Source organism: Charadrius vociferus, unplaced genomic scaffold, assembly GCF_000708025.1.
Source record: "Charadrius vociferus isolate BGI_N301 unplaced genomic scaffold, ASM70802v2 scaffold136, whole genome shotgun sequence".
NCBI lineage: Eukaryota > Metazoa > Chordata > Aves > Charadriiformes > Charadriidae > Charadrius > Charadrius vociferus.
The window spans coordinates 4,005,101-4,031,154 of record NW_009648960.1 but is presented as its reverse complement, the minus strand read 5'-3'; the positions used below and the strand labels follow the sequence as shown (position 1 = coordinate 4,031,154).

Genomic DNA, 26,054 nt, shown 5'->3' with positions numbered 1-26,054 from the left:
AGCAGGAAGATATCGAAACAGGGGACTCCCAGGCTGAAGAGGAGCTGGAGGTTGAGGAAGTGGCTGACATTCAAGTTGAGCCTAAGGAGGGCTCCCCAGAAGCTCCTGCTTCACCCCAGAGAGAAGAAATCCTGCTCACCGACTACAAGACAGAGACATGTGATGATTACAAAGATGAAACAACAATCGATGACTCCATCATGGACACAGACAGTCTCTGGGCAGATACTCAAGGTGTGCATTATCCTTTCTGTTTTGTCTGTTAAATATTTTTGCTTCCAAATAATAACGATCAAAACCCAAAATTATTATAGTTGTAATAGTAATCTCAGCATGTTTCAGAAAAATGGTAAAATAGTCTGCTTTTTTTATTAATCCATCTGCTCTGTCTTCAACTATTTTTCCCTGCTCCACCACAGTAATGTTAACATTTGTTACTAATCTTTTGTTTGTTGTTATAATTTGCTCTGATCCTACAGATGATGATAGGAGCATCATGACTGAACAGTTAGAGACTGTTCCTAAAGAGGAGAAGGCAGAGAGAGAATTGCGAAGATCATCTCTTGATAAGCATAAAAAAGAGAAACCTTTTAAAACTGGGAGAGGCAGGATTTCTACTCCTGAAAGGAAAATAGCTAAAAAGGAACCTAGCACACTCTCCAGAGATGAAGTGAGAAGGAAAAAAGGTTCATTTAACACTCCCTATTACATTTTTTTAATGGTTTTTTGTTGTTCTTTTTTTACTATTGTACAGTACTATCTGGTTACTCTGTTTAGATGACGTGCACTTTAACAGTCTTAACGGTAGTACTTTTTAATGAGACATTGTACAGCTATATGAAAAGCCATGTGCAAGGCTCACTGCTCCACTGGTCCCATTTCAATAGTAGGCATCCCCACCGATCACTGGGTAACACATCTGATATTAATGCACCAGTGCTCCCCCTCTTCCAACTTAGGATTTGTTCACTCCGGTAGAAGCGACGCATTGGGATGGAGCTGTGGAGCAGTGGGCCTGCCACTTGATGTATTGTCATATGAAACTGTTTGCTGTTTTTTTCCTGATTCTATGTTTTTGTGTTTTCTTGTCCATAGCAGTGTATAAGAAAGCTGAACTTGCTAAAAAAACTGAAGTTCAGGCCCACTCTCCCTCCAGGAAAATCATTTTAAAACCTGCTATCAAATATACTAGACCAACTCATCTCTCCTGTGTTAAACGGAAGCAGACAGGTGACTGCGTTCTGTTCAGTTATGCAATGTGGCTGGCAAACATAGACTTTTTTTTTTTTTAAATCTCATGGCTGTAGCAGCTTCTCTATTTTTTTATTTTTTCCTCCAAGAATATCAGTCTTCACAAATAGTATTGCTTTTTTAGTGTTTTGTATCATTTTTCTTTTCTTCTTTCATTCCTGATATTTCTTTGTTTATTTAATGGAGACCATGATCATGTATGCTTGTCATTGCTTGGACCTCCAAGTGCTGTGTTTGTAACTTGGCATCGTGTTTATAGTGTGGTGTTGTAGGAATCTCTACTCATCTTTTCTTTTTTTTTTAATTGCGCTTTTTTGGTTTGTTTTTTTTTTTTTTTTCTGGTGGGAAAACGTTGACAGCTTAAACCATGGTATGCATTTCCATTATTTTGCTTTTTTACTCTCATGCATAATAAGAAGTGTTTCAGAATTATATTTTGTTGATTGATGTTATCTGCATTGACACTTCCCAATCTGTCACTGATGTTTATGCTGTACAGTCAAAATCCACAGGGGGAATCCAGCCACATGCAGCCTGAAGCTGAGAGAGAAGAAATCTGGGCTCACACTACGAATGCATTCCAAGCAAAAATCTTAAGATTTGGTAGAGGAAGATGAAAGGATTAAACAAATTATTCCTGTTACAGCTCGATAGGTGTATCATTATTCAGGGGACCAAAAAGAACACTTTCAGCATTTTCATCATATTACTTCTTGTTACTGTGAGTTCAGCATGGAAAGATTAACATCTTGACTTTTCTGCTGATCTTAAGAAAAAAAAAATAATCCTGAAAGAGGCCAGGTTTTCTGTCACGTAATATAGCTACATGCTGCAGTGCGGTTGTTCATGAGTAAAACTAGGGCTGTTAAGAGAAGAACTATGCACAGCAATGCAGAGCTACACAGGCCTCTTTCTCATGGCGTAGAAATTAAGAACAGGACCTATTACCCATCCTATAGTTAAACAGTACAATACCAAAAGTGTTCCTAAGTTGTTCCCATCCAGTTTTGCACCGGTGAGTCACTCCTGTTCTAAGTTTAGACCAGTCTCAGTGTGAAGATCTGACTAGTGAAAATAAAATAAAAGGATAGTTATGTGAGGATAGCTTTAATGTTGTGCCCCACCTGTATGAAGTGTATATTGTCTCCTGGTTGTATTCCATTAGGACAACCAAACTAAATACTCCATCCCATCACCTTGGTCCTGTGAGAGAATCCGGCGCTTTTACTTCCCCCCGCCATGAGAAATGGAGCGAGCGAAGGAAAGGCTGATCCACCTCTGTGTTGCAGTGGTGGCTTCTCCTCAGTTTGCAGTCTCTGGGCTGTGCTAACTTGCACTCTGGACCAGAACTACCCAAGAATGAGGAATTTTAAAAAAGGATTAAAACAGCTCTTCTTGCTACCTCTTGCTGTTTGCTGAAGCACAGCTTGATCAGCTCGGAAGTTATGACCCATAATTCACATATTCTTTCAAAGGACCCAGGAGGTTCAATAAGCAGTGGAAACGTGAGAAAAAAGTGACGGCTTTGTAGCGTTCTCAGCTTTGTCTACACTTCTATAGCCATGTGGTCAGTGTTGTCTTCCCCTTAGATACTCTACCACTAACTCCTCTGAACTCTTCTGGCCTGTAGCATCCTGGAGAGGCCTGAGTCATACCAATAGACTAGCAAAAGGAAATCTGCCCAGTGCCTTAAATGAGTGCTGTCTGGCAACTGTCGGAGCTTTTTCTCTCTCAATCCAATACGTAGTGAGGCAGATGTATTAGTCAAAGTGGAAAATGTAATACAAAAATGACCTCCCAGTACACTTAAATCCTGAGATGGAGAGCGACCAAAATGACGGTCCCAGATTGATCATAAAATTTTCAGTAATGTAGTTTGAACTGCTCTAAAGCAGAGGAGCTTGAACTACACCACAAAGTGAACAAAAATATCTCTTAGAATGTTTCACTATACTTGGTGTTACTGGAAAATTCACAGTATCCCTTATTTTCTTCTACCTTACCTTTTTATACTAACTGATGGGACTTGAGGATAGGCCATGAGAAAGAATGCAGTGCTGTGTGATATCCTAAGAGTGTAGATGACCATGTGTTAACCTACATATGCCTGAGCCTGAACCAGTCATCCAGCACTTTGCAGGGTCTGGAATTTAGAGGGACATTGTCTCTCTCCTGTTTTCCTTTTACGTAAAATATAGCACCATTTCTTGAAGCCAGTTTCGACTGTCAATGTGTCCTATTTGGAATGGTCTTGTCAGCTTTAGTGATACCTGACCAGTGGGGCCGCACCAAATGTCCCTTGCACTGTAGTCTGTACAGATTTGAGTGTATTGTTAGAACCTCCATGCTGCATTTACTGTGACTTTAAAATGAAACGTCCAGTCATAAGATACAAGTGTCTACAAAAAAAAAGGTAATATTTGCTCGTATTTTCTGTGTAGTAGCCCAGGAAATTACATCTTTCCCCTATTTCCCCTCAATACTAGAAAAAAAACCCATGTCACTACAAAGCACTGGCAAATACTGGTAACTTACAGTGCCATATCTGCAAGGGAGGAACTGCTTTTTAAGAGACTCATCCTTGCCATTTGAAAAAGAAACTGCATGGCCAACTCTGAGGAAAGAGTTGTGAAGTCTGCCTGCGCTGGTGTAGTTCCATGAATGAAACTCCAGTCTGACTTGCGTTTTGTTGGTGGCTGTGAGATGCCACTGCAGTTGTGCCATGAGAGGAGTGTTTACGGTGGCAGGGCCAGGCCAGTTATCTGGCTATGAGTGGGAGTTACTGTGATACGCTGATGTTCCTTGTCTTCAATTCTGGGGTGACCCCCTGAGGTAAAACATGTTTGTTGTGTATTTAAACTGACAGGAGAGCCTGTAGAGATCTTTTGTTCAGATGGAGAAGTTGTGGTGCTTTCAGGTAAGTCAGCAGAAGCAGCACAGCTAGTCTTTCCACTTCATAGTGGTGGGTTCATAGTGTTCAGGGTTCAACACCAAAGGAAGGAGGAAAGAAGCTATTTGTGATTATTTAGAAGAGATGCAAAACAGACTAAACCCAGCCGTAACAGAAGTGGTAAAATGTGATGCAGGAAGGCTGTGCTGTACTTACGCCTCTTACAAATTCAGAAGAACTGAAGTACACAGTTATATATTCTTTTCCGCCTCAGAAGTTTTCTCTCCTACTCCTTCAATTTAAAAAAAAAATAAAAACAGCAATGAAATTATATTCAGAGAGCAGAACTAGAGTGGGAAGTGTGGCAGAAAACCAGGGATCTCCTCACCACGCCTGAGAACTGCACAGGGAACAGAGAAAATTAATTGGTTCTGTCCTGTACTATGTGTTAAGGTTGGTTTTACAGCCGGAAGACAATTGGGTTTACAGCTAGATGTTGTCATCTGTGCCCACTGTCCTGCTTCTGCATTTACTAAGGGCATCCTGGCACAGATGCCAAAAGATTTCACATCTAGTTTTTGTGTAGCAAATTTCTTCCTGAGCAGCAATGTTGGGGTGAAACTAATAACTTGCTTTCTGAAAAGCTGCCCTATTCCAAAACTTTTCATAAGGATGGATTCCAAGTCAGAGAAGAATTTTACCTCAGACCACGTTGTATCAGATAAATGAAATACTGAATTAACGTACTTGATGTCCCAGATATCATTTGAGTTGCTAAAGTGTGAGGGCTTAGGTGACCCATTGCACACTGACTTTATTGGTGCAAGTGGGATGATAATTCAATGGTGAATCTCTCTCTTTCTTTTAGGAATGATGGCTAATACTTTGGATAGTGATGATTTCAGGGCCTCTTTGAAAATTTTCATTTGTGGATTATTTAAAAGAGCCCATATTTTAGAGGACAGTCCTGAAAATCAGGATGCTAAGGTGTCTGAGGATGGACCTTCAGAACCAGAGCCTGTTATAGCTGTCAGCTATTTCTTGAACTTTTTACTGTAGTTTCTGGGCTTGTAGGAAGATGAATACATAATTTTGATTTGTTTGACGTGTAGAATACTATTTTACCCCAAGTCCGTTTTAAGGCAGGTGCATTTCTGTATACAGTTCATTGAGAGTAATTCACAAGGTAATAGCTTTGCACAGTAGTTCCAAGGCTTTTAATTGTTCTAACAAGTGTAAAGTGTACTAAGTGGAAATGCTTATTATTATTGTTTTTAACTATCAAGTCTTTCTTTGGGTCTCTCAGCAGCAGGTGGTGAAACAAACCAGGCTCCTGGTGTATTTAAACAAGCGAAGGAAAAACTCTCAGTGAGTAAAGTCATCTTATCGTTCATCTTTAAAACCTCCTTTTGTCCTTATTTCAGCTCTTTTTGTGTTAATTCAGCAAGTGATTGTGTGTTCCATTTAAAATTTGTGTTCCATTTAGAATTTTTTTGTCATATTCATTATTCATTTTAAAAGGTAATTAAAACCACCTTCCCTGAATAACCTGAATTACAGTCCCAGGTAGTAGATGATGACAATTTGCAGATCCATAGAGGGCACACAAACTCCAAACTGGAGGAGTTGGATGTTGTTCAGCATTTTGAGCCAGGTCATCCTCTGGGATAAACTGTGTACCTTGGCCCTTTCTGCAGCACCCAACTCATACTGCCACCTTACTTGATTGCTATTCAGGCAGAACCCCCACCCAGGACTCACTGGATATCTTGTGATGCACCATTACATAGCCATGCATTCTGCAGAGGTCACGCCTGTGTACAAGTTATTGGCCAGTAGCATTTTATATGTGATTAAGTGCTTTCTGAATGGCCATTTCCTGGACCGCTCATTTCCGTCTGTGTTTTAACCTGACAGTTGTGTGCACTGCCTTCAGCTGCTCTGCAGCCTGCTCTGCTCCCTGTGTCTGGCTCTCCTCTACTGAGTTTCCTTCAGCAAATACTGCAGTGCCTCTCCGCCCTGCTCCCACGCTGACCCTAGGCTCTTCCTGTCCCACCACTGCAAAGCCCCAGGAAACCAACTTCTTTTCACTATCCCCTATGCAACTATTTTTTGCATGACATTGACACATGCTAATTCACATCTGCAGCACGACAGTACTTTGTCATTGTTAGCCATCATTAACAATGAAGAAGTTCCTTAGGATTCCTCTAAATTTCCTAATGTCTTCCACAACTGATTTGTTTCATCTGTCTAACCAGATCATAAATTCTTTGGGGAACAAAAAACTCTGTCTCATAAAGTGCTGCACGTTATTTATGAATCGTAAGAAATTGTTAATGATGACAGCAGCATAACTGATTGGAGGCTTTAGAGGAGTTGTGAAATTTAGACCTGAGTTCAGCCATGGATTCTGGGATTTCATGTGGGTTTTCAGGTCTGGTCCATTTCAGCTCATAACTGGGAAACTGCTAGAGCTTCTTTACTAGCACAGTAAGAAACATCTGGACAGGTTTCTGGTCTGAGTTAACAGTATGGTTTTGTTACTGTCTTTTCCTGGGGGGTGATCAAAAGAAGTCAATACAAGCCCATTTTCAGTCATCTCTATTCTTGGAGCACTCTACAAGCACTGCAAAGTCATTCTCTGAAATTGTCTGCTTTTTATACACCTTTCTTATTCCTGTCTCTTACATTATGGCAACGATCAGAAGTCTGTCCCTTGCTTGCTTTCTATCCATGTTGCCTCACTTCTCTGAGTGCCACACTCGCACATCTCTTGGACATTTTCTCTTCTGTGCCTTGGCTTCACCTCTGCTTTTATAAAGACCTCTCCCTTTTTGTTGTTGTGTTTTTTCCTGATTTTCAGCTTTTATGTCCTTCAAGTGCAGCCTTTTCCTCTCCACTGGTAATGTTAGGTCATCCAACCTGGTCAGTTTTGCTACCCATCTTCAAACTACAGTTCAGATAGTGCTTCACAGAACAAGTTCAGGAAAGGCTAAGCAGTTCCATCTGCTGGAAGGAGCTGTGTACCTGCCATAGCGAGATGATCACCCATGTGTTAGGAATGCCTCTGAAATAAAGTGAAGTTTCTGCATCCCAGCTTCAGCAATCCCTGAGTCTTAGTCAGGGTTACTCAGATCTTTGTCCTGTGGACAGCTGGTACTTCCAGCAACACAAATTGTAACAGAGGTCAGAGGTAATGTATTGCTAGCAGAGAATAAGAATAGTTTTCGGGGTAAAGCACTGGCAGGGATTGAGGCATTTGGTTTCTTTGCTTGGTCTACCAGCCTTGAGCATGTCACTAAAATCTGTTTGGACCAGATTCTACTGCTATTACTGATGCTAAAATGGGCCTTGCTCCCTAAATAACGCTGAGGTGATCTATACTGTGATAACCTCAGAGCAGTGCGTTAGCTCAAGGTCACACCTTTCACCCAACTATTCCACTGAAAGATCTCAGTCTCGTCCACCTGTAGCATCCCCATTAGATGCACATATGCAAGGAGGACACTGCATGCAGTATGAGTGAAAAGGATGAGGTCTCTACGTTGTGCCTAGAATCTTAATCTGTAAGAATTTTCCAGACTCATTAGGGGAAATGTTTTGCATGACCCGCAAGTTGAAAAAGGTGAAAACCACTGAATGAACATTTGGGCCTCAAACTGTGCGTGCTTAGTTATATCTCAAGTTCAGAAAACCAGATGAAAGGTGTTTGCAGAATGTCTGCTTCTTGGAGCCACCCAACAGATACCCTGCTTCCACAGAGTTTCAGCATCAATAACCACCTGGATGGATTTGTAAATATGCCCCAAAGTTTCACAAGTGGATGGGACCCACAAATTGAACTATGACAAATCAGTCGAAGTCTGCAGAATCCTTTGATGTGACAGAAACACATATTGTTCAGTTTCTGTTAAAAATAATGATTCACTGATTTTATTCTGTGTATTCTCAGACAGTGAAATAAGTATTAAAAGAAAGAGACATAAATAAGTTGCAAAACTCATTCTAGGAGTATATTCTTGCTAGTAAAGCACTTCCATCCTTTGAACTGATTTCTTGTCTTGCTCAGTAGAGCTACTCGATATGGATGATGATATCCATTAGAAGTCTCTCAGCTGTGTTGTAGGACTGGAATTGTTTGTTACACAGTTCTGCAAGTCTTAATCATGTTGATGATGTCACGGATGACATTCAGCACACCAGCCTCAGTTTTCTGTAGGCTAGGTATGTAACCTAAGCCAGATGCCTGTCAGTATAGAGCTGTCAACCCATTCTTTTCTCATTTTCTAACAAAGACAACTTAAGGAGTAACTTAAACAGCTTTTCTGAACATCAAGAAAGTTTAGAAGACTGACTTAGATCTAATGCCAAATTTTTCGTGGCTAAAGTTCTGTATCAAATCTCATAATTACAGGCCCATTGAGATTGGTCCTATGTGTAACTTCATGCTTGTATAAATACAGAGAGAGTCAGGACTACATTCCCAAGGTAACAGCCTTGCAATTGTTCTTTGTAGTATCAGTTATACCCATGGGAGAAAAAAAAAGTGTTTCTTAAGTAAGTAGCTGTATTCTCTTTCAAGGAAATTCCTTTTTACAAAGCAGTTAGGTGCTCCTAAGTGTCAACAAAGAATTTTCAGTGTTCCCTAACAATGTTTAATTGTTCTTTCAATGGGGTATTATCATTATTCAGAATCAGACAAGTATCTGATATCATATCAGCCTTTCAACCTTATAGGAGTTTCCTCATCCCAGGACTCCACATTGTTACTCTATAGAGTGACACCAAATGCACAGAATACAGTGTTTGGGGTGCATTAGGGATTTTGTGTGTACACAGTGGCACAAGAAGCAATACTGTCATGTCATTCTGCCATTGTGGGAATACTGGTATAACTTTGCTTTTAGGATTCCCACTACTTTATTCTTGACTGTAGCCTGGAGGGATATATTTCAAATGCACAACTTAGTTTTAAAGGACTAAGATCTCTTGGTGCTCCTGCAGTTTTGCACTTGCTTCTAATGCAGCCAACCAGCAGCTGTACTAATTAAATGCCATACCTAGCACCAGTTTTGTCTTATTAACACAAGACAAAAATAGCATCTGCAGAAAAAGGCACTTCCTAGAATCAGTAACTTTGTCCATACCCAGATGGTTTCAGTCAAACAACACAGAACTAAAACTTTCATGAATGTCAGAACTGCACAGACACCATTACCAGACGCGGGAAAAGTATTAATTCATAGCTTGGCATTTTTTTTGGTCCATGTTGCATGTGTTTTCCTTTTGTCCAGCTTCATGTTGTGTTTTCTTTTGTTTGTTTTCTCATGACTAGACTGCCTCTTTGTCAAAGATTCCTGCCTCAAAGTCTAGAGCAAAGTCATTGCTTCCTCCAAGACCCAGCTCAGCTTGTTCATTAACTACTAAAAGGGCCACTTTTCTCGATACAGACAGTTATTATGTACGGCCCTCCTCAGCAGGCCCAAGAGACTGCTTGCCCTACTCAAAATCAGATGCTAAGGTAAGGTAGCAGAGTTGGTAGAGAGAGTTAGCTCGCAGATGTGTAGGTGAATTCCATGGATCACATTCTCTCCCACTGAATTTGAGTCATTCTCTGTGAAGCTTACATGGGATTACTTGCATCCAGTGGCAGAAAAACTGATTATCAGGCTACAAGATTTGTACTTCAAAATGGATAAAAACAAAGGAGATTGTCCAGAGGAAACGTAAGTGAAATAAGTTATAACTGGAAGGACATATCCTCTTTCTATTGATGATATGGATGCTGCTTCATTGACCGCTAAAAAGTTGCACCCATTTGCATGTGGGTAAGTGGCAAAGAACAGCAGTACTAATTTGCCTTCTGAGTTTAAAAAATTTAATTTTCAACCAGTTAATATTCTCTGAAAACAAATTCAATCCCCAGTGTAGGAGGTACAGCTCTAATCACCAGCAATAAGGGCGGAAGCCAAATGCTCTAGGAACCTAATTTGGTCTATGCATGGGACCGTGTTGAAGAAGTTGCAATATAAATTTGAAGAGATGTTTGGCAGTCCATCCTAGCTTCCCCATGTTTACATTTCACTTGTGTTTCAAATGTACTTGATGTTGAGTTGATGACTATCCCCATTTTAAAACTGTTTTCACTATTGACTTCCATTTTCTGTGTAACTGTGCGTGGTGTGTCTTTTAGTGGTGGCATATCATCATATTTGCCTTTGGGAGTACCATCTTCTTATGCAAGACTGTCTTTGGCTGTCAATCCCATAAGTTCAAAAATATTCTAACATATATGTTCATTGCTCTTACTCTGATAAAAAGAAGGTATCTTCTGATTTCAAAAACTAAAAAGACAAGTATGGAAAGAAATGAGAGAAGACACGAGGATTAGTAGTCCTGCACTCAAAAAATAAGCTGTAGCTAAAAATTTTTCTCCATTAAAAAAATTACAAGTTAGTGTTTGAAAATGCAAAAATCACACATCACCTAACAATGTAGCATGGGGTATATTCTGGGCACCAGTACTGCAGTTACTTTGCAGGCAAATTTATGTAAGAATTTCACACCTGAGCTCCAGAGAATTTTTTTACTTTCAACTTGCACTAAAAATGCTTGTTCCTTATTGAGAACCAAATGTGGCATCCATCCATATTTAGATCAGGAGTATCTGTATCTGTTTTAAGTAGCTCAGAAGATGACTATTGGGTGTTTTGATGCAGTAAAGAAGTACCAGGTTGCTAAGTGGAGCATGGGAGGTGGCTGGATCCCCGCAGCTTCCTGTGCGAATAGTAAACTGGGCCCATACGATGAGGTCTCCTCCTCTATATATAGGTTGAGAGAAATAACAGCGCAGAGAGTGAGTTTTGAAAACTAAACCTTCCTTTTTTATTTTGGTACTATTAGGATGGAGTAAGCAAGAGTCCTGAAAAGCGTTCCTCTCTACCAAGACCTTCCTCTATCCTTCCTCCTCGAAGAGGTGTATCAGGAGACCGAGACAGAGAGGAGAACTCTCTCTCCCTCACAGCTTCCCTTTCCTCTTCAGTACGACGGACCACCCGTATGTCTTTTTGCATATTAGCCCTCTCCTACTGCTGTGAATATCTACCATCCTTGTTAGATTTGTCACATTGTCATAGCATGCTGTGTCCCTACCTTTTATACAGAGGGGAAGGTCTGGGGTATGCTGTTGGAAATCAGAGCCCCACAGATAATTTTTGTGCAGATAGCAAGTGCTGAGCTGCAAGGGCTTGAAACCAGGAACAGGGTTCACCCTTTGCATAGTCTGCAATGCCCAGCGCTAGGACTGCTCTTCAAACTAATTGCTAATATTAGAAAATGCCTTTGCAGCGTGCTCAGACCTGGGTAAGATAATTAACACAGGGTATTTACAAACAGCAGCAACAACGAGACAAACCCGAAGTAGGCAATATAAAATATTCTGGTGGATCTTGGAAAAGTGAACTTAGTATTATAGTCATTAACTTGCTGTTTCACAGTAATGATCTCCCTGTGGTCTCATCCTAGGGTAAAAACTCCGCTGAGAATTGAGATGTTAGCTAGTGGAGTGACTTACTGGGGAAGGTCAGGATAGTAAACCAGCAAGGTCCTTTTATGAGGACCAATGTTATCAAATCACAAGCCATAAGAAATTACAGGACAAAGAGAATTTTACCAAATACTCCCAGAATTTTTAGATAGATTTGCATTTGGCTCAGGCCTCAGAACTTGGATGTGGCTCCCTGCTTTCCAGTAGGAATTCCTCTGGATTCTCTCTTTAGAAACCAATCTCAGCCCCTTAGGGGAATTAGATAAATAAATTCTACCAAAAAAAGTCCTTTGAAATTCTTGGGTGATGCTCCAAGGGTAAAACAGAGACCCTTTGTAAGCAGAGTGACCCTCAGCTGGCACAGCAGCCCATTCTACTGACGAGAAGTGAGAGACCATTGAGCATTTGCCAATGTGGTGAAGGGCTGAGGAATGAAAAATAAATATACCAAAGCTGCAGGGAGCTGGAAAAAAAAAAAAGCATTCCTTTTCTGTCTCAGCTGGTATAGTGAGAAGGTTATGTTTTAGGGTTGGTTTCGAAAGAAAGAAGCCATTCAGGGAAACTGGAGGTGAGAGTAGAGTATGTTCAACCTGTCTAATGAATCATGTAGAGCAAAGAGTTTCTCTTGGACCCCAGGGAGAGCAGTGCATTGCGTTTGGTCTACCATCATTAAATAAACAGAATGATTAACAAATAGTTTAAACAAGATTTTGATTAGTCCCACTGGATGCTCTAGAGAAGCCCATTGGATTTATAATTCCTGAATGTTTTAAAGGTGAAAACATGTATGTACCCATTCAGCATTGGGGATCTCAGGCTTTGGGGGTTGGATTGGTATTTCTCTCCCTGAGTACTCTCAGCAAAGCTTTGCTTTAAGCAGCATATGGAGATATCTCGGCTTCTGTTCATTTGCATTTGAGAGTTACCAGTAGAGCTGGCTGCAGAAAGCACAGTGCCACTACTAAACTGCTTCTTGTGCTCAGTGGAAAGGCCTGGCAATACCATAAACAATGAATGGTGGGGCTACAAAATGTTACAGTATTTATTTATTTTTCACTTGCGTGCAGATGTAACTAGAATGTGACTTTTAATCAAGGCTGCCTTCTGTAATTGCTCTCTTTCACTGCGCTAATGGAAATCAGCAATTGAACGTGGGGGACATCTGCCCATCCACACGCAACTCATCAGCTGAACGTGCACCCAGGGTTCAGCTGCAGGCACCAGATTATCAGCAGTGGTATGTGAGCAACAGCAGCCAGGCACTCAGAGTCTTTAGTTTCGGGATTACGATCAGAATTTTCCCCATTCTCTCATTCAAGACCCAAATCCATTGGAATTGGTGAAAAAATTCTTACTGGTTAGTCAGGTTGTCAGATTAAGTCCCAAACATTAGATTCCAAGGACACTTCTAGTCCTTTCCCCGAGATGGAAGTCGATGTGATATTGTGCCTTGTTTAGCAAGCTTTGCAGGCGTCATAGGTGTTGTGGGAAGCACGTCTGTGTTACTGAGTGGAGACCTCAGTCACCATGTGGGCAATTTACCACCTCAGCCACATGTGACAAGGTAACTCCCAGAAGGTTGATTAGTAAAACGAGGCACAGAAACAGACATCCAGCGGTTCCAGCACTAGCACAGCCATCTTAGAGCTGTATCTCACTTCACACACAGGAATGCAGTCTTGGGAGGTACAGAGGGAAGAAGAGCTGTATTTCTGTGAGTCTAATGCTGTTTTTTTTTCTTGCACGTAGGATCAGAGCCAATTCGTAGCAGAACAGGAAAAAGTGGAACTTCTACCCCCACTACTCCTGGCTCCACTGCCATCACTCCAGGGACACCACCAAGCTACGCCTCCCGTACCCCAGGCACTCCAGGAACACCCAGCTACTCCAGAACCCCACACACTCCTGGGACCCCCAAATCTGCCATACTGGTACCAACTGAGAAAAAAGTTGCTATAATTCGCACTCCTCCTAAATCTCCAGCCACTCCGAAGCAGCTACGAGTTATTAATCAGCCTCTACCTGACCTCAAGAACGTCAGGTCCAAAATTGGATCAACAGATAATATAAAATACCAGCCCAAAGGGGGGCAGGTAAGGATTCCGCTCTTTATGTTCATCCATATGTGATTTAGTCTTATGTGTGCACCTTTGGGACAGGTATGGGATGGGAGCCATTTTGAGTTGTCTGGCAAATGCTGCTTCTCTTGTCCATATACATTGGTTGGTTAAGTGATGTTAAATGGCAGGGGCCAGGACAATCCTCAGAAGAGTATTTTGTCACCTGAAAACTAACAGCGCCGCACTGAAATCAGTTGAAAAATTTTTAACAAGAGTTTGCACTCCATGCCATAGATACGTTTCAGTCTGAGTCTCAGCAGTTGCTGCTTACTTAGTCTTCATCAATACCAGCAAATGAAAGAGATTTGTGTTAATTCAAGCCAGTTCAAATTCAACCTAGATAGATGTTAGCAGGACTGCAAAGCACCATGACCTTTTCTTGTGGCATTTGATGTGACATGTGCATTGTGTAGGGTGATGTTAATGAGGGTTGCAGCCTCCAACCTGGTAAATCCACCCCAAGTTAAAGATGATGGGAGGGGACAGATATTAGACAACTGTTTTTCTTACTGCAGGGTTTGAATAAGCAGGAACAGGGCTTAAATTGTATAAACTGGAGAATGTATACAAAATAAGAAAAGGTGAATGTGTAAGAAGGCAGATCAGGATTTTCTGTTCTCGCTGTCTGAAAGAACAAGAATTCAGGGACATGTTGATGCAATTAAAAGCTGAAAAAAAGATAGTTTCATACCTTGGAGAGTTATGCAATGAAGCGCATTGTCATGAGGATTGGTTTTGGCTAGAGCCTGAACATGTGTGTAGGGTACCAAATTCCCCTGTTACTACACAGAGAACTTACCAAACTTTGGAAAGGACAGTAAGCATGTAGGCTTTTAAGGTACGCAGAAGCTTTTGGAGACTGAAGCAAGATCAGATAGGAAGTATTATAAATCTTCCTGACGTATGGTGCTTATACCTTCCTCTGAAGGGTCTTTGCTTGAGGCCCTACCAAGCAGAGTTGGTATGGCCGGAGCTGGAATAGTCTTGTCTCATTTTTGGGCAATGCAGAAATGGTAATACAGATGGCATTAAAAACCAAAATTATGTCCAAGCAATTTGTCTTCCTGTTTGGAAAAACTGTTGTTCTAGCTTACAGGATGAGGCGGTCCATTTTATTAATGTTTAAAGAGTTATAAAGCCATTTACAACCTGAAAGAAATCCTATTTTATTTAGAAACAGAGGCTGAATGAGGAAAAAGAATATAGTTTACCAACATTTACGCTAAAAATATAGACAACTCCGTTTTGTGGGTGTTAGGAATTATGTTGATTTTTTTTTTAAAAAAAAGTACCTGTGCATTTCATATTGATTCTGGATACAGCCCCATGATGAAAACACCCAGTGTCCCCAGCTCCCTTTTACTTTGCCAAGTTACAGCAGTGGCGATGTGAGTGCTTTATAAAAGGTTCGCTTCTCAGCTACCTCCAGGGACAGGACATCAGGGTGAGTAACACGCTCCCCTATTCAGCTGTCCTGAAATCAAGACTGGATTCCAGGAAGCTGGGTTGCACAGTGTTTCCAGATCAGATACGTCTCTATATATATGAGTTTTGGAATACAGAGTGGAACATACAGAACCACGAGGTTTGCCTAATGCTGTCTCAGGAAAAAATAATAAATTGGATCAAAACTTCACATTGCAACTGTATGCCTACTGCAGGTCTTCCAGAGAAAAAAAAAAACAGGCTCATATATTAAAGTGAGGTATCTCTTAGGTGTTCATCCTGTTTTCATGGTAAATTAACACATTCAGTGCTTTCCAGGATTTGGACAGTAGCCAGTTACTCATATGAAGTTGAGAAGATAATGCCTCAGTAAAGGTTCTTCTGCTCTTATTTTGACAATTGTCTATGTAATTATTTTGTATGGGAGTTCAACTCCCATTTGACATATTGCATAGCAGATGGTCAGGGTGCGCAGGAGCTCCAGGAGCCTTGGAACACAAGTTCAGACTGTGCATCTGGATTAGCATTCCTCATAACAAACCCAGCTGCTGGACATGGGGCTGGAAACCAGCGTCGCGTCAGTCTATCCTCCTCCTCCCTGTTACTCTCTGTGAACTGTAGCAACTGTACAAGACCAGGGGGCCACAGCAAATTGTATTTCTTTGTAAACACTATGCCTAGACAGCTATGTGTCCTTAGCAGTTCTAGAGTTGCACAGTCTTTGCTGGGTAGTGAAGAATGGCACAGCAGTTGGCATTTCACTCTTTCGGGTATCACAGGGGAAATCTGCTGGGTGGACATAATGTCACTGAGGCTAAAACATTTTTTAATTCCCAGTGGTATGTGGCCACTGAGCTGTGGGTTGGGCAAAAAGAGACTCTCTGAGTTTTTTCTATGTCTCCTTTATGCCACAGTTGCTCAGTCTAGACAAGAGAGTTTAGGATTAATTCTTTTCCAATTTGGGCAGTTGAATTTTATAGGGTCTGTGAGAGGAACACATGCAAGCTAATTTCATTTACTTGTGTCTGCTCCCTTATTTAATGTCTGGTGGCAGATACTGCGCTGGCTGAAATGAGCTGTTTTGTGCTATCTGCTTTTAGTGATGATACATGAAACAAACAGAAAGCTGCTCAAGTTTTATAACCTGAACTGGAAGTGCTGATAGCAATAACAACAGGAAAAACAAGCAGACAAAAAGCCAGCGTATATCTGGGCAAGTTAAGTACATAAACATGACATGCAAATCACTAAAGGAATACGAACATGCAGCCCAAAAGTGTCATTTAGAGACAGACTATCCTTTTACCAGAGGCATATCTGAACCTATCACAAGGTCTTGTCTTAGCTTACAGCTGTCCTAGAGAAGGCAGCCGTGCTCTGAAACTGCCAGAGGCTGAGGTGTAGAAATGAAGAAGCAGGGGATGTCTGAATGCTAAATAAATCAAGAAATTCAGTGCTTCAGCCTTGAATTTCATCAAAAACTCATCAGACAGCAGCCTGATTTTACTTCAGCTCTGACTTGCCAGTCACAGGAACAAAAAAAAAGGAGAGAAATTGCTCCACCTCACAGGGGGAAAAGAAATTTGAAAAAACAAGAGCATGCTTCTAGGGGGAGAAGCTAGCTAACTTTGCACTGCATTAAGCTCCTACTAGGACTGAGTATGTGTTTAATTGGTATTCTGCAGTCTGGAGAAATGAGGGCTTCTCTGCTCTGTGATGCAGCCAGTAGGTGGTTGTCTGGTTTTCTCTTTATAGTAGAGTATGGTGAAATGTATCATTCTTGGCAAAGCTCAGAGGCGACTTGCTCATGGGTATGTCTGCTGGGCTTCAGATGGATTTTCACACCGCATCAGCTGTGGAGGAAATGCTGGGCTTTCAAAAGTAACCCATTTGCATCTGTTATTTCTCAGACAGCCCAAGGGAAGCATGGGGGAACTGGGGGAAGGGGTTGGAAATCTGTTTGAGATGCCAAGAATGGGGTTTTTCTTTTCTGTTAGGATTTTTTTTTCTTCTTGAAATTCTGTCTATGGATGTGGTTTGTACCATATTGGAGTACAGAAGTGCACTAGTTGAATCTTTTCAGTACTGATCAGGTGGAGTATTTATAAAGCATCATAGGGCAGCAATCAAGGATAAAGCCAACCTAGATACCTTTTAATTTAATCTTAAAATGTATACATCAAAACTCAGCCAAGGGCAAGAACTTCAGTGGATGTGAATCAGCATAGCTTCATCAAAGTGAATGGAGCTGTACGGACTGGAATGGCATACGCAAGGTTTAAAATATCACAAACTATAGTAACAGCCAGGCACCTTGTAAGAAGTGAGATGACACATAGGAAAATGAAATACCTAAGCCACGTTGAAGAATGAAGTGTTCCTTGAAGGTTTTTAGGAAGATTAAGAGAGAACTTCACCATCTTCCCTAAACTGTAGAGAATAAAGTGCATTTAGTCATGGGTCAGAAAGTCTAAACAAATTGTTGACACAAATATTCAGTAGAACCTGTCCAGAAACCACAAAAATGCTGTCAAGGAGAATATGCTTCTGCATTAAATGGTAAAAGAGACTGGCACAGGCAAGGATAAGACATCTCAGAGCTGGGCAGAGGAGGCTTGGATGGGTATCTGGTGCCAACTTTGCACAATTTTTTGTCAGGTTCAAAATGAGTTTGGATGGCAGGAGACATTCCCCCACAGCACATCCCCCCACAGTCCCCATTATCACAATTTATGACCCAGTCTGCAGAGAAAAGTATGCTCCTGAAGTGTTCCCTGGCTCAGCTACAGTCTGCCAGGATGCAGATTCGTTGCAGAGACAGACAGGTCTGGTGGCCCACCAAGAGCTGAGCACCTCCTGGGAGAACTGCAGGTCAAAAGGTATTCGGCAAGTTCCACTTGAGACAGCATCTTAACCTGTTTCTCATGTCTTTGCACTTACAAACATTGGTGAAGGTCCAAAAACTAATCTGAAGATCTAGATTACATGCTATTGTTGCACTGGTTGTTGAAGAGTAATCCTGAAAGGTAGTGGAGTTGTTGCTGGGTCCCGTTCTGTCTCCCATCTCCATCTGGCACATCATGCGCTTTTCTCCAGTCCATTGTGATCTGCGACATAAGTGAACCAACACTTATATGAATGAGAATGTCCCTGCTTAGGACAGTGATGAACATAAATAAGCTATAATGTTCAAGCTTTGGTGGTTTCCCAAACAAGAGCCACAGGAGGCAGCTGTTTAGGGTGAAGTGATGTTGTAACATGGCTGTTGTTAAAGTACTTTGCTAATGAGAGTCCCAAAGTATATTGTTTCCAGACTGTTAGCTGCATTAGTTGGAACAAGTTTGTGCATTTACCAAGTCAACAGTTCATAACTGTAAGATAAATTCATCTCTGTCAGTCTGCTTTTGTTTCCTTTATACATTCCCAGTTTTGTGGATTTACAGGACATTTGAAGGGATTTTTTGTGGGACTGAAAATTAGAAGCTAATTTATCCCTTGTTAATTGCAGATCTACAAGCGCAAAGAGAAATTAGGAGTTTCAGGCACAATTTCAAAACTGTCACAGCTCAAAACTGTAATTTTTAAATTTTTGAAATTTAGAATTTTGGCTGATCATTGCAGATTGTACAGAAATAACATCTTGCAGCTCCTGTATTCAGACTACATTCATTTAATGGAAAGCTTGCCTGAGTACAGTCTGTACAGTTAAGCCTTGAATTATTCTGGATAAAAAGCAAGATCCTTCTTCCTGACTCATATTTTAGAAAAATGAAGCAATTGTTGCCAGGCTCTAGCAAGTTTCAGAAAGTTTCTTTGAGGAAAGGTGTTTGGTTGGTAGAAATGAACAGGGAATTGGGGTTTTCTATCCAGAACTGACATTCACTTTCTATGTGGCTGAGACAGAGTAACATCAGTGCTGTGCCTCAACCATCTGTAAAATGTGCACCATGATCATTGAGGACAAACTGTGAACCACAGTCGGGAGGGGAGCAAGCTGTTTGATGGGGCTCTAACCAGTAACAAAGCTTCCACTGACTCCAGTAGCCTTAAGTCGATGTTTCTCTGTCTTTTGAAGGCAGTTAGCAGCAGTGCACTGATTTCTGCCAGTTGGATGGGGTGTGTTCAATCTGTCTAGGTAGAGTTGAAGGTATGACTGTCCAGAGGATTCAGTGTCTATCCTCCAACTACAGTGGCAGCTTAAGTGACCAGTTCCAACTCTTAGCTGGCTAATGTTAAAAGAGACAAATCCCGTCCATGACGTACCATACATTGTTGGTCTCTTGTTAATAGCAAGGGGAGAAGCTATGTTTTTTTCTAGAGTAGATTGAAATTACCAGGACATAAATTGCTGTGAAAGTCTGAGTCATCCCAGCAGCAAGTTCAGCAGAGGAGGCATTTTCAGCTGAGCTCTAACTAGTCTAGATTTTGGCAATAAAATGGGGAAGGTTGTTCTTTTGGGAAAAATGTTCAAGCAATACATAATCTGGATCAGAGCTGTTTAGTCATATAATAGTGTTCTGTCTTGCATGAAAAGAGGAGAAAAAGAGTTTATTTTGCTAGATGGGAAAGGAAAGGATAAAAACCTTCATTTTGTCTTGGAAAATTGGATTTGAACAATAAAAAGAGATGCTAAGGGACATAGCTGCTGAGCTTTAGAAAAGCCAGCTTGCATGAAGAGATAAACACAAGATATTTTTTTTTAACTTTAACTGAACAACCTAATTTTTCTACATTATGCTGGAGTAAAGAAACCCAGACATAGTGACTCAAAACTCATCCCTTCTTAAAGATAAGGAAACTGATTTGAAAACTGTGATACTTGATGCTCAACACTTGGTATTTGAAGCTATTAGTACTCTTCCCATGAGTAGAGACGGTTGCCTTTAAAATTTAAGCATCAAACTCTGTAGTTTAGCAAAATCTGTTTGGTTGGTTTTTTGTTTAAGGGGTACTAAAACAAGGATCCTGTGGTTTAACTGGATTAATTGAGCTCCTAGGGTCTTTTTTATTTGGTGTGCATGAATCTGCTTCAACTTTTTTTGCTATTCTTTTGATCAGCTCCCCAGATTTAGTGAGGAGTATGATTACAGTTCATCTGATGTGGATCTTGCACTTCCTTGAGCTGTCTGTTAAATTCAGCTGTTGTCTCTTGACTGTAAATTCTTTGGCATGAAAAGTGGTCATTTCACTTTGTATTTCCCAGCACAATTATGCAAAACCTCTCAGTGTTTCTCTGGAGGCTTTTCTCCCTTTATTGATAGGGGCGTGCCTAGTTCAGTGTGGCCACCTTATTAATTAGATGAATACAGTTATTTGCAAATGGGTAGAAAGAAGCTTGTAAGTCAGCCATCGTTGTCCTACGCAGGTATTAAAGACATGGCTGATTGCAAGACATCTCTTCTATTTTACTGATACTTTCCATTGAAAGCACCTATTTTCAGTTGTTTGTAATTCTTTCACAATTTAACTGTTCAGGCTGAAATATTACATGCTCAGTTTCTGTCTCTGGGTACGTTTTTAAAAGTCAAAAATGAACCTATCTTGTTCACCCTTTGCTATAAGAGCAAGATGAGGATGGTACATTATTTTGCCTATGCTATGTCCAGCGCAGCCTTTATTTTGAATCTAATTAGCTTGTAGGCTGGCAGCTTCACTAGTGTGTGTATTCAGTAATTTCAGGAGTGCAAAGGCTGAACATGATCACAAGCTCTGTTTGTAGATGTGGAAAATCTGAGGCACAGTCTCTCTTCAACGGCTTTGCTAGACCAAATAAATACCCTTCCGCCTCCTTTTCATCTACCTGTAGCCTCTGCCAGGAGCATAAAAACTGTAGTATCATCTGTCCTTGGCAGCATATAGATTTGGAAGCACTTAGAACTGCCTCTCGATTCTAATCAGGTCTTAACCTTAACCTTGCTTCATATGCTAGACCAATTCTTGTCTCAATCCCTGTGTTAACTAGGAGACCAAACTCTGAAATAATGCCTAGTTCCTGTGATGTAGCTGTGTCAAATCACTGTGATGCTGTGGTAAGAATGTGTCCTCTTTGATAAGTTGTTAGGAGTCTGGGAGCATTTCCCAATATCACAGCCCCACGGCATGTTCAAATGGCAAGCGGAGCCAAGCTAGAGTATTTTTAAATGCTTTAGGCACAGTGTTTGTGGTAGAGCTTCTCAGAAGGCATAATTGCAAAGCAGGGAAAACATAATCATCAGCTTCTTGGAAAATATATACAGAGCCTGTAATTTTATCAGCATCACAATTTTTGTTCTTTGAGTATCTTTGTTTTGATGTGTACCAGGGTAGTAAGCTACAGGAGGGAAGCTGTTTATGGATTCTCTGCCCAGATGCTGATAAGTTAGGGGCTTTCCCTCTTGTTGTGAAAAGCAGCTGAACTGAAGGATTCTGGGCAGCAACGGAACATAATTCTTTCTCTTTCATAAGCACTTTTCAATCATTGATGTTGTCTTTAGCAGTGAGGCACAACTGGACTAAATTCTTTCTTGCGTGTCTTTGCCTTCCACTCAGTGTTTCTACAAATTTTTGCTCATCTTAAACATAGTGGTGCAGTACTGACAGAGGAGAGTCTGCTCCAGGTCCCCTGACTGGAGACTGTTATACATGGAGACTTTGAAATCCAAATTCACTTTCTGTGAACAGCATAGGGAGGCATATATCTAACTGGGAGATTCACAGGCATTGCAGCCTGTCACATCTCCAAGTGTTAGTCAGTGTAACTCAAAATATCCCCTCTTATCTAGCGTAGATGTTGCCCTCAGACCACAGCCCCTTTGTGTTTACATTGCCAGTCGGGCCACTATATGTAGGAAGGGACTTAGAGTTTACCCTGCAGAGTGAAGATCAATATATGCCTCATCTAAATCAACTCTGAGAATAATACCCTCAACACTTGGTTTCCTAGCAGGCTACCCCATAAATGCCGTGCATCTCTTGATGCTTTGACAGACGGCATTCAAACAGCACAGAAGGTATTGGAGCACAGTGTTCAGCTCCTGCTGGGGACTACCTGTAAGTAGTGTGAGTCAGTGAGGCTGTACTGTGTGTACATGAGCACACAGTCTGCCCTGGACTTCACTTCTGGACTACTGCTGAGGAATCATCAGAGGAAGGAGTTGGGGTAAGGTCTGTAAGACTTCCAGGGCTTCAGACAGAAGCCATTTTTATCCTTGGGCAATGTGGTTTTGTGGAATAAACCCAGCATTGCCTGTAAGGCTTAATTTTTCCACTGTGGTTTAACTTCACGTGGATATGACAAATGCTGAGGAACCTCAGCTTGGTCCTGATCAAAGACTAACTTCCAGGCCCTGTCCAGCATACCTGGGCAAACCAGTGTCCAATCAGAACAGAACGTACACATTTCAGACTGGCAGGTCAGCACAAGGGTTATGAGGGAGCCTGTCAGGACATTATCTTGTGGGATTTAGTGAGTGTGAATAGAAAGCAGTCCTGTTTCTGCCACAGACTAAAATATTCCCTTTCCTGAATGAAAGCATGAGCAGGCTTGATCTTTCATTTAATGTGCAGCACAACTGAAGTGCATATATATACATCCCTACCACACCTCCACCCCCACACAAGATGTACATACACATTCAGGAACACGGAGACCTTCCTGGTGAGTCATGGTGTTCAGGCTGTCTCTATCACAGGCAGCTGCATCATCTAATTCCTTTCATCAAGTGCCATCCCAAAAGTTTACCATTTTCTTATCGTAGCTCTGTTCCCTTGGGAGGCAGTTCCAGAGCCTCCCTGCTCTGATAGTTGCAAATTTCCCTCTAGATTCCGGCTTCAAATAATTCACAGTCAGTTTACATTCTTTGTTTGCAAGCCAAAGTTTCTCTTTAGCCTAAATAGTTCCTGTCCCTCTCTGGTACTCTCCCTCTGATGTTTACAGTCTGATTTCTCAAAGGAAACAAAGCTCGTGCAGTCATGCTGTCTGGCTGGCAGTCTCAGCCTCTCTCAACTCATTTGTAACTTGTTGGCCCATTTCAACCAGTGCTGGCAAGGGAGCAGTGGTTAGAAACATAGGCGGTGCCTCCAGGTTAGGTGATAGTTGTTGACTGGATACGAAACAGAGACTCAGCAAAACACTGATATTGGGAGAAAGGCAGTGATAACTCAGCCCCTTTTCCGCAATCAGAGACAACAAACAGCTGGCCAGTTGTGTATTGGCTTCTATTTACCCAGTCTAGCAGGCCTGGGAGAAAGCTTGGTAGATATTGCTGGCAAGAACGGATAGGACTTGCTGAAGAATATAGGATGGAGAGATTAAGCAGTTTAAAGCCTTAATCTATAGGAAACAAGGCTCCATTAGTTTGTGGAACAGTTAGTTATAAAGGGCAGTCATGATTTAAGTGTGTGCAGGGGTGTTGATACATTCCAGGAAAGGGAGAAACAAGGTCATCAGGAAAAAGCTGGATCAGTGCAGTTCTTCCCTGTGCCAGATGACCAGCAGAACACATCCACATCATTCAACTCACTTCAGCCCTCAGCATAGGACATAAATGATGGCCCCTCTACACAGGGGCACATTTCACCCAGTGAGACAAAGAGGATAATTGAGATGATTGGTCCCTTACATGTCTGCTAGCCAGGTCCATGGGCCATGAGACTCATAAACTGTCAGACTTCCGGGTGCAAATCAACCTTTAGGCACTTGATCAAAGGCACCCTCTCAACTTTTCACCTTGCTTTGGCTTCGTTTTTAAGCTACAGGCTCCCAGTCCACAGTGCTGAGGTCTTGTCGTGACCCCTAAGTCAGCATTTTCAGAGCAAATGCATCCCTGTGGCCATTGCTAAGAGGTGCTGGTGATCCATTGCTGAGAGATGTGCTCAGAAAGTGCTAGGAAGGCTCTCTGTTTTGCCCAGTTGTGTCTGGCCTGAAGGTCTCTGGGAGCGAGATCTGACTGCACATCTGATGTGTGTTTCTGTAACTGATGTGACACCCATCTTGTACAGTACTGGGGTACATTTTTAAACAAATAGCATATTGAGAGAAAGCACAAGCATAAAACTCTAAAGGCATTTGCTTTCATGTTTTACTGTACGTTGGTTTACTCATATGGATTAAGCAGATAGGAGAGAGAAAGACAGAAGTCAGTTTGCCTACCGAAAATGCCCTTCTGAAGGTGACCTACCAGTTGTGGAGTTTTCTGGTGCTGTCATCACCCTTATTGCTGAGCATGCCATCACCATAGATCTTTACCTATGAAAGCGATAGAACACTTAACATCCTAATGGTTTGACTGATGTAGTGGTTATGTTATATGTAATCAGGGGGACCCATGAAACAGCTTGTTGTGAAGAAATTCTTCGCGTTAGCTGCAAAGTGTGGCCCTATGAAAATTTCTTCTTGGAGTTTACTGGGCTTAAGTCAAGAGTGCACTCCAGGTGCTTTGTGCCAGAGGATTCGACTTACTATCTAAAATGTGACATTATCCCCACTGCAGGAGCCAAGAGCTGCAAAATCTGATATCCCTGTAAGGGGGCAAATAGTTTCTTCCTAGTTTGGAGAGGTGAGGCGCAAGAGGGAGTGACCTGTCTCAGATTTATCAGGGAGCCTGGGGCAGTGTGGGGACCTGAAACCAGGAAGCAGAAACTGCACAGGGTTCTTCTTCCTCCCACTGACCGCTTCAGCTGGTTTTAGCTGCTTTGTGTTGCTCAAGTGGTAAGACACCACAGTAAGGTACTCTGGTGTATCTGTCCCTCTCTCTTATCTCAATATCGGTAGTCACTGTAGGTTTACGTACAACAGCAGCCAACAGGACTGTACCAAGTGAAAGCTCTACAAGTACCATTTAGCAAAATGAATAAATAATGCCCAAAATTCTGTGGCTTTCTGTAAGTTCATATTGTACATTAGTAACATAGAGATAAATAAAATCCAACATAACATTTTAATAAAGACTTCATATTTAACCCAGAGAAATAATATGCTGCATGGATGGTACTCTTTGAGTAAGTAAAAGGTCCTGGTGCAGCCTTGGCCAGAAACCCCTTCTCACACACCTGAAAAGCATAACACTACTGAGCACAATCCCCTACCCTTATTCAGAAAGAATTCTGGAAGTGGTGTCACACAGGTGTGTGCCAAGCACTGACTTGTTCCTGCCTACTGGTACCTGCCATCCAGCAGCACATCATTTCCTGGGAGGACAATCATTGGTGGCACCTGAATTTTGCCAGGTGGAGGAACTGCTTTGACAGGGAGGTCAAGGTGGGGGTCTGGCATGGGACAGCTTGGCCTTCCCTTCACAGTGTTCACTTCCAGACACTGCCATATGCCTGCAGTGCATCAGTGGCTAAGGTAACAGAAAAAATGTGAGCTCCTGGCATCTGTAAGGGAGGCTGACACCATCAGGGGAAGGTTAGGTACTTGTTCTACCAGAAACAAAGAGCACAGGGGAGAAGCACGGTGCTGCTAGCACCAGGAAGTTGTTGTGAACAACTTCATGGCCAGCACCAGAAATCAAGAAGCGGTAATTGCAGCTATAGGTTTCCAGATGCTGTTGTTTTCTGCATTGCCCTTTAGTAAATGACAGTAAAGAGAGAGAGCAGTAGAGAGCTCTGAGTTCAGTTTAATTAATTTTGTCAGTCCCCTCTCACAGGACACTCTGAGGCCTGTTGTATGAACGTAGCTGCTGTTATGGCTGTATGGCAGAAGGGGTGAAATACCTCAGGATTTCAACCCATGCCTGAGCTGGCTGGATCTGGGATATCTGCATCAAAGGCTGGAGTGCTGAGCTGTGGGAATGAGGGTTTCCATCTTCTCCTTGTG

The 26,054-nt window shown here is 41.7% G+C and overlaps 1 protein-coding gene across 3 annotated transcripts in view; it reads left to right on the top strand.

The window, feature by feature from the left end:
* Positions 1 to 26,054, top strand: part of MAP2 (microtubule-associated protein 2) — a 68,190-nt gene that overhangs the window by 36,949 nt on the left and 5,187 nt on the right. For 2 of the 3 annotated variants that reach the window (XM_009887579.1, XM_009887580.1), the window contains exons 4-6: positions 5,448 to 5,509; positions 11,048 to 11,201; positions 13,440 to 13,783. In XM_009887579.1, coding sequence (XP_009885881.1) covers positions 5,448 to 5,509; positions 11,048 to 11,201; positions 13,440 to 13,783 — 560 coding nt within the window. Of the gene's footprint in view, positions 1 to 5,447; positions 5,510 to 9,479; positions 9,666 to 11,047; positions 11,202 to 13,439; positions 13,784 to 26,054 lie in introns of all 3 variants that reach the window. The other variant, XM_009887578.1, reaches the window with a different exon arrangement.